The sequence below is a fragment of the Colius striatus genome, chromosome 4 (assembly GCF_028858725.1).
Source record: "Colius striatus isolate bColStr4 chromosome 4, bColStr4.1.hap1, whole genome shotgun sequence".
Taxonomy (NCBI): domain Eukaryota; kingdom Metazoa; phylum Chordata; class Aves; order Coliiformes; family Coliidae; genus Colius; species Colius striatus.
The window spans coordinates 79272992-79287676 of record NC_084762.1 but is presented as its reverse complement, the minus strand read 5'-3'; the positions used below and the strand labels follow the sequence as shown (position 1 = coordinate 79287676).

Sequence of the window (14685 nt, the reverse complement as noted above, 5' to 3'; positions counted from 1 at the left end):
TTGGGCTCCTCAGCTCGAGAGAGACAGCGAACTTCTGCAGAGAGTCCAGTGGAGTGTTAGCAAGGGATCACGGGACTGGAACATCTTTCTTCTGATAAAAGACTGTGAGACCAGGAGCTGTTTAGCCTAGAAAAGAGAAGACACAGAGAGGACCTCATCAACACTTAAAAATACCTAAAGGTTGGATGTCAGGAGGATGGGGTGTCACTTTTTTCTGGGTTGTCTCTGCCAGGACAAGGAGTAATGGATGCCAGCTGGAACATTCTATGATATAAAAAAAATAGTTTAAATGTATTTGTTTATCTGCTGACACAATGTAGATCATTTCTGAGTACAAACAGGAATTCCTCAACTTTCTTTTGTGATAGACCTTAAGGGAACAGATTGTTCTTTCCTCTGAGCCCTTGCTAGTCATAATGCTGGTAACTTCTTTCAGAAGCTTTTACATAGAAAAGTCAAAATATGTGTAATTTTATTGTTTATTCTTACTGTTGCATATTCAGGTAGCAGGATACGCCTGTCTTCTTTTTCTTACGTAGCTGGTCATTCCTAGTGGATAGAAGTAGTTATTGAATTGTTATTGTGATCGAGACATATTTGACGTGCTGATCTGAAACTTAGTAATTAGTTGATTGTGAGTAAAAAATTGTTGACACTTCATAATTTTAGTATTTGAACTAGTCTTTATTCCAGTGCTTACCAACTTTTACTGCAGAGGGACAATATTTCTCTCCCTGTTGGCACTACAGGAAACCAGATGTGATTACTTAGAAGTTTTTTCCCAACACCAGAAGTTGCAGGTTAGGATCCTCTGTCCTAGAAAGACATTTGTACACAAAACATACTCCCATTTGCTTGTGTAGGGGACATAATGTTTCTCTAAATAGTACCCCAAGAAACTTAATTGTATCTGCTTGAAATGTATTAGCTACCCATGGTGTATTTATTGAGCTGTTGATCAGTGGGGTGCAGCATTATGCATTCAAACATTTTATCAGCTAACAAACTTGAAGCTGTTGGTGATCTGACTTTGGCAGGACGAGTGGCAGAATCTCCTAGTAATGCTTTGAATCAATGTTATATATTTTTTTTCATTTTCAGATAAATCTTGGAAGCAACCAGTATCTTTTCTCAGTTGTTGTGGATCCCAGAGAAATGCCATGCTTTTGCCTGAGGCATGATGTTGATGCTCTTCTCTGGCAGCCCCGCTCTGACCAACCAGAGAACATGTGGGAGCACATTGCAACTTTTAATGCTCTAGGTAGGAAATTAACTTCTGTTTTACACTCCTCCATCTGAGACTTTTCTACCTTAATACTCTTAGTGTGACTTCTGTTGATATTTCACTTTAGTAAATTTGAATGGAAAGGTACTATGATAGCAGCTATCATATAATATATATTTTATATATATATGTATGTATGTATTTTACATATATATATATCTCTATCTCATATGGTAGCAGGAAGGGTACTGTGACAGAAATAGTAGAACATTAGAAGTAAAATGCCTTGGAAGGAAAATAATCCTTTTCAGACCATATACAAGATGCAAGCAAAGTAGATTTTTCTTATCTTCTTGTCCCAGGTGACAGGTCTGAAGAGTTGGATGTACTTATTAATTGTTTCCTCTGCTGTAATTGTTTCCTCATGCCTCAGAGCTGGAAGCATCCAGTGGCACTGGTACATAGTATGTTCAAGAGGCTAAAAAAAAAGCCCTCATATATGCACATTTAAGCTGTGGAACCCCCTGCTGCAACATTTGCTGGACATGGAATGTTTTCATTAATTTAAAAAATAAAAACTCCCAAATGATCACTGTGACAGCAAAAATCAATCAAGAATTTAACTGTGGCAGCTCATGCTCAGGAAGTCCCTAACTCTGCTGAAATTACAAACTGCCCAAAAAGAGGAAAATGTGATTGTGAAGAATTGTTAGTTATTGCTCTCGCAATCACTAGTGAGAACGTTTTCACCTACTGTTGGAAGCAGAATCCTAAAGGTCAGAAATAGAAAATACTTTGAAAAACATGGATGCAAGAGAAAGAATGGCCACATGAAATCCAAATAGGATGTTCCCTATAACCCAGTGTTGTACCTATCAAGCAAGAAAAAGACAAATCAGTTTTTATGAAAATTGGTCTGGTCCAGAATTTACTTCTCCTGTGACAACTGTAGCCTTCACATTCTCTAAGTTCTCTCTAAACCTATTCCTTCAATAATGCTATGAGTGTGACAATTTATTCCCTCCATCACTGAAATACATTTGTTTGACTACACCACTCTGTCTTGAGTCCAGAATGAAAGGGAAGATACGAGCAGGTTTAGAGATCTCACACAGGTTACTAGAACAAAACCAATTATGTGTTATCAATTTTTGCAATTTATTTAGTTTTGTAGTATGAATGATTTTTTAATAGCCTGTTATTTTAACTTAAGATGAAATTAAGCTGTAGGCATTACAGCAAATCCTCTAACAAGTGAGAGATTAATTTCAGTTTGTTCTTTGTTTACTCTGAAATTTCATTATGCTCAGAAAAAAGCAGGTGAAAAGGATTAACATGTTTCTTCAACTTCCTGTTAGTTTCTACTTTCTATGCTGAGTTTTTAAGAATGTGTTTTTATTGTTCTGAAAATAACAGGAAGGAAATCATGATATCTTTGAGCTTTTTGTACCTAAGGTGATAAAACCCAACACTGTTCCTCTACTTCTTTCTCCGTATTATACTACCATTTTACAGTATTGTATTGAAGTTTACACTTCTGTACTAATCTAGGTCACCTTTTGTGTGCTGGAGGTGATGTAAGTCATGTGCTTGTTTATCTAAAACCAAATGTAGAAGTGCTTTGCAAGAGCTAGTAGTAAAACGTAGTATTTTCTGGAATACAAAGCTATTTTACCAAAACCTAGAGCATTCATATGTGGACCAAAGCAATGGTAGCAGCCCCATTTCCTTCCTCTGCTTGAACTTTTGGAATTAGTTTTTAGAAAGATACAGAAAAATAGTGATTGAAAATTTTTTTTTTTTTCAGTTCAAGTCTTGGACTGAAAGCTAAGGAAGGAACCAAAGGCAAACTGAAGAGGCTAAGGTTTTTTTCTTCCAAATGTCCGTCTTAACAACTTTATGTTGGAAAAAGCAATTGACCTTGAATAGACCTTTTACTGATAATGTCTAATGATTTGTTGCTGGTTGAAAGAGTAGTTGTGTGATATTACCAATTCTCACCACAGTTCACAGTTTTCTTCTTATCTGTGAAGAAAATTAACTCCATCCCAGCCAGCACCAGTACAAATTCTTTGACCTATACCCTGTGATAAAGAGGAGAGGGCCAAAGAGTAAACTCTTAGCATGCTTGCAATTCTCAGAGATGCTTTCAGTGATAACCATTGCCATGTGTTGTTCAGTGGAAGTGAAGCAAATAACCTTTCAGAAAGATCGTAGATCATTTTGCAAAGATTGTGTCTGAAGTCTCTTTACGAGAGTCCAGCGCAGGGCCACCAAGAGGATCAGGGGACTAGAGCATCTTCCTTATGAGGAAATGCTGCGGGAACTGGGGCTGATTCATCTAGAGAAGACGGAGGGGAGATCTGATTAACATTTACAAGTGTATAAAGGGCGGGTGTCAGGAGGTTGGGACATCTCTTTTTTCTATTGTATCTAGCAACAGGACAAGGGGTAATGGGATGAAGCTGGAACACAAAAAGTTCCATTTAAACATCAGAAAGGACTATTTCACTGTGAGGGTGATGGAGCAGTGGAACAGGCTGCCCAGAGGGATTGTGGAGTCTCCTTCATTGGAGATCTTTAAGACTCATCTGGACACATTCCTGTGTAACCTGATCTAGATGGACCTGCTTCTGCAGGGGGATTGGACTAGATGATCTCTAAAGGTCCCTTTCAACCCCTACCATTCTATGATTCTATGAAAGGAAATTCATCTGAAAGTCTGTGTACTGAGTTCTGTAGTGGAAGAAGAAAAGGAAGATTTTTCATTCTCAGTACATGTTAACAAAGATTACAGAGTTGAAAATTAACTGTTGTTTTTCTCAGTCAGCTCTAAACAGAAGGCATGTTTTAAGTGTCTGTTTAAAGTGAGGTAGGCTCAGAAATCTAAACTTGTAAGTGTAATTACAAGCAGGGAGATCAGGGGAGAGAAGAGCTTTATTCTGCTTACACTACTAATATTGGGCCAAGATATGTATCTGTCTTATGATCCTGCTGAGAAAACTGAAGACCTTGTGAAGCTGAGAGGAACTATGTGTGAGAACAGTATCTAGCTGTACATACCAGAAGAACTGAATATTGCTGTTAAATTGATTACTGCATACTTCCAAAAACTATTGGCTTATTTAATAAAAGGTCTCTTTTTTTCTTCTTTTGTTACCAATTGCACGTTATTTTTTTAAGCTAAGCTTGATTTTGTCTTAACTAGTTGAAGTGCTGTTGAAACCAATATATTACTATTCCTTCTACTTCTTTTTGTGCCCTGCAGGTTATGTCCAAGCATCAAAGCAAGACAAGAAGTTCATGGCTTGTGCTCCAGATTACTCCTATGCTGCTCTTTGTGAGTGCATGCGAAGAGTTTTCATCTATCGACAACCGACTCCTCTCTCCACAGTTCTCTACAACAGGAAGGAAGGAAGACAAGTAGGACAGGTTGCTAAGCAGCTAGTAGCAACTCTGGAAGCCAATGATCCTATCTTAGGCTTTCAGGCTACCAATGAGAGATTATTTGTTCTCACAACAAAAACCTTGTTTTTAATAAAAGTGAACCCTGGAAATTAATTATTCAGTATATTGTGCTGTAGTTTGTGTTAACAGGTTGGTAAAGAACTGGCTAGGTGAATGATCTGAGAAGTTCAGTACAACTTGCTGAAGTTTAAAATTGAGATATTTTATAGGGGAATGAAAAATTGTCTTTAGAATTTTAAGATAGTGGGCAGGTTTTTCAACTTTGCTGTCACTGCAGTAAGCTTTTTCAGCGCTATGGGAAAATGCCTTCTGCACTAACAGCTTTCTCAAAGCCCTTGTCAGTCTATCACATAGGTGAATAGATTTATGCATTGTTTTCTCCAAATGATTGTTTGCCATACTTCTGAGTTTTGTAAATTCACTTCTGTTTTTAAATGCCACTGTTTGCCTATGAAAGAAGTACTGGGATAAAGAAAATAAAGCCTTCAGTTGCAAGCATATGATGTGCAAAGTAGTGTGTATCTTAAAGAAGAAAAATTTCTAAAGTATCCTTGGCCAAAAAAAAAGATTCAGTAGTATTGAGAGAAATGCGAGTGAAAGGATGGAATATGATGATTCTTGACAGGTAATTTGTTCAATTGGAGTAATTTCATTGTATACGCAGATTTTAAAGTACTGATTTGGGACTTGCTCATACTTGCAGTGAAATCTGTTCACATTTTAAGTGATTCTAGAATAGCTTTTAGTAGAATTTTCCTGAAGCAAAGTAAGAGCAATGTATAGCTGGTGATTACATATTGAATGGTATTAGTCAAGGTCTGTTTGTATTCAGTTGTGACATTTTTATTTGACGTTGTACTTCATCTCAAGTGACTAATTTACAATTAGAAGATAGCTAACAGAAAAAGCACCTGTATTGTAACCTGAGAAGGGAAACTCAGAGGTGCTGCTTCTGCCTCAAATACCACTGTAAATACTGTGTTAGTGGTTAGCCATTTTGTTTTGGCTGATGCAGAAGTCCAAATGTGGTATATTTGCAATGCAACACTACCCAGGCCATGAGTATGCTTCAATTTAACAACGTGGCTGGTTAATTGCATGGAATAGCTGTATCTGAAGGTTCTTATTTCTTTTTAAATTAATATTGTCAATACAGTTAAACAAAAAAAAACCAAGTCAGTTCTGACAGCTCCACTCTTAAGTTGTTTTGGGGTTTTTTTTTTATAGTTTGCTTACAACTCCATAGCAAAGACTGCCTAATACGTTGTGTACTGGCAGGGAAACTGCTGTCATCTGTGGTACCAAAGTACGGAGAGACACAAATACAAGCAGCAGACTAATAGTCTATATTAAATAATACAGTGAAAAGTTAAGAGGGAGTCAAGCAAGTGTAGCTTGCAAAAAAAACCGACCTCCAAATGCAGGAGTTTTTCAAGGTACCTGCTGTTTTCTCCTCCTTACAGCAGTATTGTATTGTATATCCAATAAAATCCTTACTCTTACCTGGTAAGTTAAAACAGACTTGATTTGCAAACCTTCCCATCTCATTCTGTGTTTTTAAAGCTTAAATGCTTTTTAAAAGGACTTAGTGAATGTATTACTGTTTCATGAATGGTTTGCATCCAAGTTTTCACTGTTGGGCAATAATGTCAAACAAGGTAGTAGAATTCGTACAGAGCTCTTTATTCTAAAAGACTTTATGTAGGTGATTACTTTGCGTCATAAAGTAAGTGCTTTGAGATTTATGTGGATATTACTTAGTAGCCTGAGAAGCTCTGGGAACGCAGAGTCAAGAACACATTGTGGTATTGGGAGAATGAATGGAGGAGTGAAGAATTCATAGGCAATGTGCTTTTGTCACTTCAAGTCTGTTTCAGGAATCCTCAGTACAGATGAGAATTTCAGCTGTTCTTTGGCAAATTCTCCTTTTTGTGGCTTAGATATCTGGATACATACTTCTGTCTCCTGCAACTGATGATTTTCTCCTGCAACAGAGGAAACAAAGTCAAGTAAATTTGTTACTTCTTCAGAGGCTGCTTTGCAGTTTGCAAGGACTGAAATTCACATTCTGGCCCAAGTGTGTGTCTGTTTTAAGGGAATTTTTGTTCACTTCTGGGAACAACTGAATGTGGGGGGAAGGTTCACCCTTTTTGCCATGTGACCCATCTATTTGCAACCATGGTGTACTCAGAAAGACCATGCCAGTCTCTCTTATATTTTTTCTTTCTATGAGAGTTAAGGACATGTCTTATTTAAAAGATTTCTTGCCTTGAGAAACCTGTGCTGTTGCACAGCAGGCTGCTGTAATTAATGTCAGCAGGCCAGAGGGAGGCACTTCCTATGAGCATTTCCATTTCTGTGTTCACCTAATTTTGAGGCCTGTTTATTTAGCTTATTAATATAGGCTTATACAACGTATAGAATGGGGATATTTGAGAGAGTTGGTTTTCTGAGAACCTTACTTCAATTTTTCTAGGATTTTATTTCCTGAAATCTTTCCTTTTAAGACCCGGTACTTTCTGAAAGGTCCCAATCACAGCCTGTTTACAGAATTTCTCAGAGAATATTTGGCCATCATTGACTTGCATTATTTATGTCTAATATTATTTTTCAGTTTTTTCCTTGGCTGCATATTTGGAATGTATCATGTATTCATCTACAAGCTAAAATAAATGGAAAAATGGTAAATCTATCAATAAAGGTTTTTTAAATGACTTTAAAGTATTTATTTCCATTTCAAATGTGTGCCCTTCTTATGCCTCTGAAACAAAATAGAAAAATATAAATAAGAAATTCCTTAAAATGAGACTTGTTCTGTTAAAAGGCTTTCTGTTAGGGCAACAAGGTTCAACAAGGACAAGTGCAGAGTCCTGCATCTGGGAAGGAACAACCCCATGCACCAGTACAGGCTGGGGGTCGAACTGCTGAAGAGCAGCTCTGCAGAGAGAGACCTGGGAGATCTGATTGATAATAAGCTAAATATGAGCCAGCAATGTGCCATCGTGGCCAAGAAGGCCAATGGCATCTGGAATGCATCAAGAAGAGTGTGGCCAGCAGGTCGAGGGAGGTTCTTCTCCCTCTGTACTCTGCCCTGGCAAGGCCTCATGTGGAGTCCTGTGTCCAGTTCTGGGCTCCTCAGCTCAAGAGGGACAGGGAACTTTATTTTTGTTTATGGCATGTTTTGCTAATAAATCTATCTGTTAACAAGGATTTAATAACTTATCAGGTAAATAAACATCAGAATGAACAGAGAATGGTTACTTATAAGTCATATAATCTTGCCAAGTCTTGCCAAGAAGGCATCCTGGGATGCATCAAGGGTGTGGCCAGCAGGTCAAGGGAGGTTCTTTTCCCTCTCTACTCTGCCCTGGTGAGGCCTCATCTGGAGGCCTGTGTCCAGTTCTGGGCTCCTCAGCTCAAGAGGGACAGGGAAGTGCTGGAGAGAGTCCAGCACAGGGCCACCAAGATGATCTGGGGACTAGAACATCTTTCATATGAGGAAAGACTGCGGGAACTGGGACTGTTTAGTCTGGAGGAGATTGAGGGGAGATCTTATTAACATTTATAAATATCTAAAGAGTGGGTTTCAGGAGGTTGGGACATCCCTTTTTTCTATGGTAGTAGCTAGCAACAGGACAAGAGATAATGGGGTGAAGCTGGAAGACAAAAAGTTCCACTTAAGTATAAGAAAAAACTATTTCACTGTGAGGGTGAGGGAGCAGTGGCACAGGCTGCCCAGAGGGGTTGTGGAGTCTCCTTCCTTGGAGGTCTTCAAGACCCGCCTGGACATGTTCCTATGCGACCTGATCTAGGTGAACCTGCTTCTGCAGGGGGGTTGGACTAGATGATCTCCAAAGGTCCCTTCCAACCCCTACCATTCTATGATTCTATGAGTGTCTGCCCTATCAGGTCACTCAACGTTGCCAAGCCATACACTGTTGCACTTTTTGTTCATTTCTGTGAGAAACCCTGTACAGTCTTTTTTATGAACATACCAATTTAGGGATGTAGTTACTGGAGGGGTTGATAAGTATTCAAGTGTATTCCTGTGTTAAAGTGCACGTTGCATCCTCTTATTACATGTCTCTGCTCTATACAAGACCCAAATAATCTGGACAAACCGTTCTAGATGGAAGAAGGAGAGAGCTGCACTTCCTTCCTCTCACTCCAGCTTTGGGGCGCTCTTTTGCTCTTGAACAAGAAGCGGTGTTATTTGGTCTGTGAGTATGTCCTATGTCAAAAAGTGGCTCTTCATTAATGAAACAGAAGACCCTGTGAGAGTGAAAAAAATAAGGTTGAAGCTTGCATTTTATCTCAGTTTGTTGTGCTTTTGTTTTGGTAGTGGATGCTACTACCCCTGTAACTTTTGAATTTCCTTGCCGTGTGTCACTTTATATTTTCATTATGCAGGTTAGATGACCTTGAAGCCTGTAATCAATCACACATCAGCGTGTAATAATCTTTAATTTGGTTAAAAATGGCTGCCAATCCTATATGCCATTGGTAATAGCTTTCTGGAAATCTGGTGGGATTGATTTGCTCTCCTCGCCATGCAGTGCATTTGCATTTGTGCTGTGGATGAAGATCAGTGTCTTGGTTTGGCCTAGCCAGCAAAGAAGCACCACAACAGTCTCTTGCTCGGTGCTCCCCCATTCACCCCCTCCCCCTCATTAGGATGGCGGAGGCCCCAGCGAAATGGGAGTAAAAAGATAAGCAAGGTTGTTGTGGGTTGAGACAAGGGCAGGGAGGGCTCACTGCCAATTACGGTTCCAGGTAAAACAGACTCCAGTACTCGACTTCGAGAGGAAAGTAGGAAGGTTTATTCTGCTACCCACAAAACAGAACAAAAAGCAAAAAGAGCAGGATGACGAGAAAATTACAACCAGCACTTAAAGATCTCCCTCCCCCATCCCTCCTTTCTTCCCAGGCCCAGCTCACTGCTCCCGATATCTCTACCTCCTCCCCCCTCAACAGCTCACCAGGGGCAGGGAGTGGGGGATGTGGTCAGTCTCTCACAGATGTGCTCTACCTCTTCTCTCTTCTCAGAGGACAACTCACCCTCTTCCCCTGCTCCTCCCATGGGACACAGTCCTTAACAAACTTTTCTTGGCATAATCTCTGCCCCTAATATAATGTCTTTAATGAAGTGCAAACAAATCTGTGCTTCACCAGTCCTCTCCACAGGATGCAGGGGAGTCTCTGCTCCAGCACACCTCCTCCTGTCTTCCCTCACTGACCTTGGGGTCAGCTTGGTCGCTTTTCTCTCCCTTCCAACTCCTTCCACCACCATCTGGAAAAGAAGATGGGACAGAAGAAGGAAGGAACAGGAAGAACCCTCCTCTTCTGGCTTCTTAAAAAGTGATCCTGGAGATATCTAATTGGCTCAGCCCCAGCAGTGGGTCTGTCTCAGAGCTGAGAAGAGTTTCGAGCAACTGCTTACAGGAGCCATCTAAAGCCCCTTCCCCCTTACCAGAAAAGGCTTCATGTCAAACCATGACAATCAGTAAGATCAAAAGACAACTTAGCTGCAATCTTTGAGGTAGAAGTAGCAAGTATCAAACAAGCCTCTCGGTCAAGGCTATTGCAATAATTTCAGTCTCAAGGTTTAGTACTGCTTTGCTTGGAGAAGTATTTGCTGGAATAATTTTTTTTTTCCTTTTAAAAAATTTTGAATTACTTCTGAAAAATTACTTTCCTTGAAGATGTTTACCATGATGTGGTAGCTTGGTACTGATTAAAATATGATCACAGAATCACAGAATCTTAAGGGTTGGAAGGGACCTCGAAAGATCTAATTGATGATAGATATAATTAACAAGTTCAGATGTAGAACTGGAAAATAATCATAATCTTTACCAGTGTAATGCTCTAGGCAAAATGTCTTTACAAACCATTCTGGTGTGGTTTTGCAATGTAATTAAATTGGCATTTGCAAGGAATTGTCAAGAACAACATAAGAAATTAGATTTTAAAAAATCATTTGAGTGTCATTTTTATTATGCTAGGATGAATAAGCATTATCCGCCAGCTTTTCTTAATGTATTGATTGTATTATCAATGTTCAAGAGTTGTGTGTGTATTTACATTTGTGTTTTCATCTGCATGTGTTCATGCATACACACATATGTATTCATATTGCCTTAAAGTATTGAGGAAGATGGGGCAGATTCTGGAAAGGAGACTCTTTAACAACACAGACAGCAAAGCAGAGGTTCCTCGTTCAGTTGTTCATGCCTGTGCAACTTGATCAAGGTGAACCTGCTTTAGCAGGGGGGTGGACTGGATGATCTTTAGAGATCCCTTCCAACCCCCACCATTCTGTGATATGAGTGACTCTGTTGTGAAGTCAGCAGGCTGACCTTACATTTAAGTATTTTGCTGTGTGCTAAAACATGGATTTACTCTTGGGAATAAGTTCTTGAACATGAAGAAATCCTGACTCTTAATTCAGAAGCCCCTTGGAATCTGTGTGATGGGTTTGGTTTATCTTTTTTACTGTTTAGGTTTTTGTGTGCATGATGATGTCCCACATCAAACTGCAAACACCTGTAAGTCTGGCATAAATTCGTCGGAGTGGCATGGTAACTGCTGTATGGGAAAACATCAGTTGTGAATCCTGTGGAGTTTTTCTTCTGTTGAGGATTAAATATATGATACCTCAGTATTGCATTATATCTAAACTTAAATGGTGCAGAGGCCAAGCATTAGCAGATGCCTCAAGTTGCAAGAAATGATATGAGTAATAAACGTTTGTTTTTATCAAAATAAGTGACGTTTACTGGGAAAAGCAATAAGATCCACTGAATACTAATTCAGTCACTTTATCACCGAAATTGCTGCTGATTGGCCTTTAATGATTTTTCCCTTTGAAGCTGTTCATTCTCCCTGTTCCATGTGTCCCTTCTAATAAATACAGAGTACCTTATGCTAATTTAAGGCTGAACAATTTATTGGAATTTCCTGAATAACTGAATTAGACTTGCACATGGAGTGTCTAAAATATGGGCATAGAGGTACCAAATAGATACATATAGTCATAAAGAGATCAGAGACACTGGCTCTTGATTTGATTAAGAGCTGGTGACTGTCTAAACAGAAATAAAAGCTGATTTTGTGAGTTGCAGTGTCATATTCTAAAAGGAGTAAAAACATGGGAACCTGTGCAGAGTAGGCTTGCTTAGGCAAGGTAAAATATACACAGATTGCCTTTTAAAATCTGGAAATATGTGCAATACTCCAGTCAAAACAGTGGATCAGTCAGAAACAGAACGTGTGTGTGTGTCTGTGTGTGTGTTGTCAAGACTTCCCATATTATGTGTTTGGCCAGGATAAGTTGTTGCCAAAGCTACCTGGATAACAGTGTGATCAGCATCACTCCTTTTGTGCTCTTTCTTGCCTGATGTAGCTCCCGGTGCTCACTGCTGTCAGAAGAATTCACAGGGATATTAGCTAATAAGATACTTCAATTAAAAAAGTGTTGTCTGCTGCTAGCAGTACAGTTCTGAGCCTTGTTGGATCCAGTGTGACATCTGATAAAATCTGCCTTTTCAGATGAAACAGAGAAAACCCCTCAAATCAGGCTGCTTACTTCTTGTTTTTCTGGGAAGTACATGAATAACCTTTTTCTCTCTGTTAGAAATCTTTGTCTTGTGCTTTAAAAAGCAGATGCTATACCCTCCGAAAGACCTGGTGTATTTCAATGCCACGGATCTCAATGTATCTGTCACTGACTCAGTCTGTTTCGGATCTCGTGTCTATGTGGATTTTAGTGCTCTTAGTTATCTAACATAAAAAAAACTTTATTTTCTATGGCGGTAGAAATAAGTTAATAAACTGCAATCAATTCACATCTACTTTAGAGGGAAAGTGCACAAAGTAGATGCTTGGAGATACATTGCCATATCAAATGTGGTTTATAGTGAAGCAAATCATATATGTGATTTTGACTTTGAATTGATTAATGTTTACCATTAATGAATTCTCACAACTCAAATTTTCTAGTGGAATTATTCACAGATGTGGAGGAAAACATATGAGACGGTTAATTCAGAACTGGAGATAATTATCACTCCTTAGTATTTAATTTTCAGTTGATTACTCAGTTATTACTTTAACATGAAGTAAATTTCTGGAAACCTGTAAAAATGAGTTCATTTTGAAACTCTTGAGTACTGACTAAGAAAATGGAGCTCTGCATCCTTAGTACTGGCCATGATCAAAGTCAGCAAGGCCAGAGAGGACTAGTGAGTGCTTTAAAAGCAACCTGCTAATGCAAAGGGAGATGCTTAAATCCTACCACTTCTGGATGTTTCTTGAGCTTAGCAGCCCTCCTGCTGAGAAGACTAAATTATGTTGAGAACAGGTTTGAGAAGTTGTTAGAAAATGACTTTTTGAGTAACATGATAGGAAAAGAGCAGGTCAGGTCCTAAGGGCTCCTGGGAAACAGTGCGTGTTTCTGAACTGTGTTCAGCAACTGTGTTGCTTTCATGTCCTTTCTGGGACAGATCTCTTTATTTTAATAGAGGAAACTTTTGTACTTTTATCTGTGGTGTAGGTTAGAGTTGCTGTGATGACAGCACGGAGCCCAAATCCAGAGAGACTCTTCAAAAACTGGGTCAAGGGAGGTGTGTTGCTTTTTAAGATGTTTTTAATTTTTTCCTATAAAATACTAGAGAGGAAACAGGATATTTGATTCCTGTCAACTGAGAAGAATGTTCAGAGAAATCTGGGGGTTTATTTTAAATTGAGTATGTGTATGTTTTCATGAATGAAAATGTGCACAGAAGATGAGGAGAAGACAGACATATAAGCAATGACTGTGGTCATTGTACAAATGACTGTACTACTCAGGGGAATTCATAACTCCAAGTACTGATATATATGAGCCTGCTGAGGTTTAGATGTTCATGTGCTGGTGCTTCAAGAAGCTGGCTGAATCAATAAAGAAACATTTGAAAAACAAAAAACCAAGCCAGCATCCAGCTTAAAAATTCAGAGACACGGCCCTTAAAATTGACATAAAAAAGTATTTGGACTTCTGCTAAGATTGAAGTATAAATAAGATTAAAAGGATTTTGCTCGGTTTTATATATTTGTCTTGCCCTGTAGCTAGTTAGAACATATTTGTTTCCTGATGTTTACAGCTTTTTGTCTTAGACTCTAAAGATATTCTATTAACATCAATATGAACTTAATTACTGAGGCAGAATCGTTCAAAAATTCCTTTAGAACCATCCATCACTCTTACTCATGGACTTCTAAATATATATAGAAATATATATAAACATATATTTTCTCCCTTCATAAAGTAAATGTTTTCAGATAAGGTTCCTTCTGTTCCTCTGTGTTTCTTCTTTGGCAGAAAAATCCACCAACTTTTATCAGAAAAGAAATGCTCTGAAAATTGCACAAAACTAAGTTCAAAGCAGAGGTATTTGGAGCACTCTTCGGGATGCCTATCCACTGCAACAGGGGCATGTACAAACATAACTGAGATGGGATTTAGGCATTCTTCTAGCAGTATTTTTTGGTTTTATTTGTCTTTGAGCTAGAAAAAAATAATAGATTCAAAACTTGACTGTTCCTTTTGTCTAATGCACTCCATGGCAGCCCTTTTCCCTGAAATCCCATGACAAATGAGTCCTGTGGAGTTTTTCCTCTTCCGAGGTTTAAATAAATCTCTCCAAACGTCATATGAGGGATATGGTTGACTTTGCTGTTTGGGCTAATGTTCTCTCTGGGGGAAAATGTTGAAACTGTTTGTTACAGCACCAAGGAGGGAGCTGTGTGGACAGTATTCCAACGATCTCCATAACAGCACATCAATGACCTGGCGAAGCTGAGCAGCAGCGTGCTGTTCTCATTTCAGCCAAGGCTTTGCAAGACCTGCGTGCCCTAACCCACCTGAGCTGGGTTTTACTTAACATTCTTCTTTCCTAGAAAGAAAAGAAACATACATGATAAACATTAATAATGCATCAGATTATTTAGTT

At 38.9% G+C, this 14685-nt stretch overlaps 1 protein-coding gene across 3 annotated transcripts in view; it reads left to right on the top strand.

Moving 5' to 3' along the window:
- The window catches only part of NUDCD1 (NudC domain containing 1), a 42771-nt gene extending 35357 nt beyond the window's left edge, over positions 1-7414 (top strand). For 2 of the 3 annotated variants that reach the window (XM_061995152.1, XM_061995153.1), the window contains 2 exons: positions 1102-1261; positions 4494-7414. In XM_061995152.1, the coding sequence (XP_061851136.1) occupies positions 1102-1261; positions 4494-4786 (453 nt within the window). In that variant the 3' untranslated portion in view covers positions 4787-7414. Of the gene's footprint in view, positions 1-1101; positions 1262-3032; positions 3093-4493 lie in introns of those variants that run through there. The other variant, XM_061995154.1, reaches the window with a different exon arrangement.
- The last annotated feature ends 7271 nt before the right edge of the window (positions 7415-14685 follow it).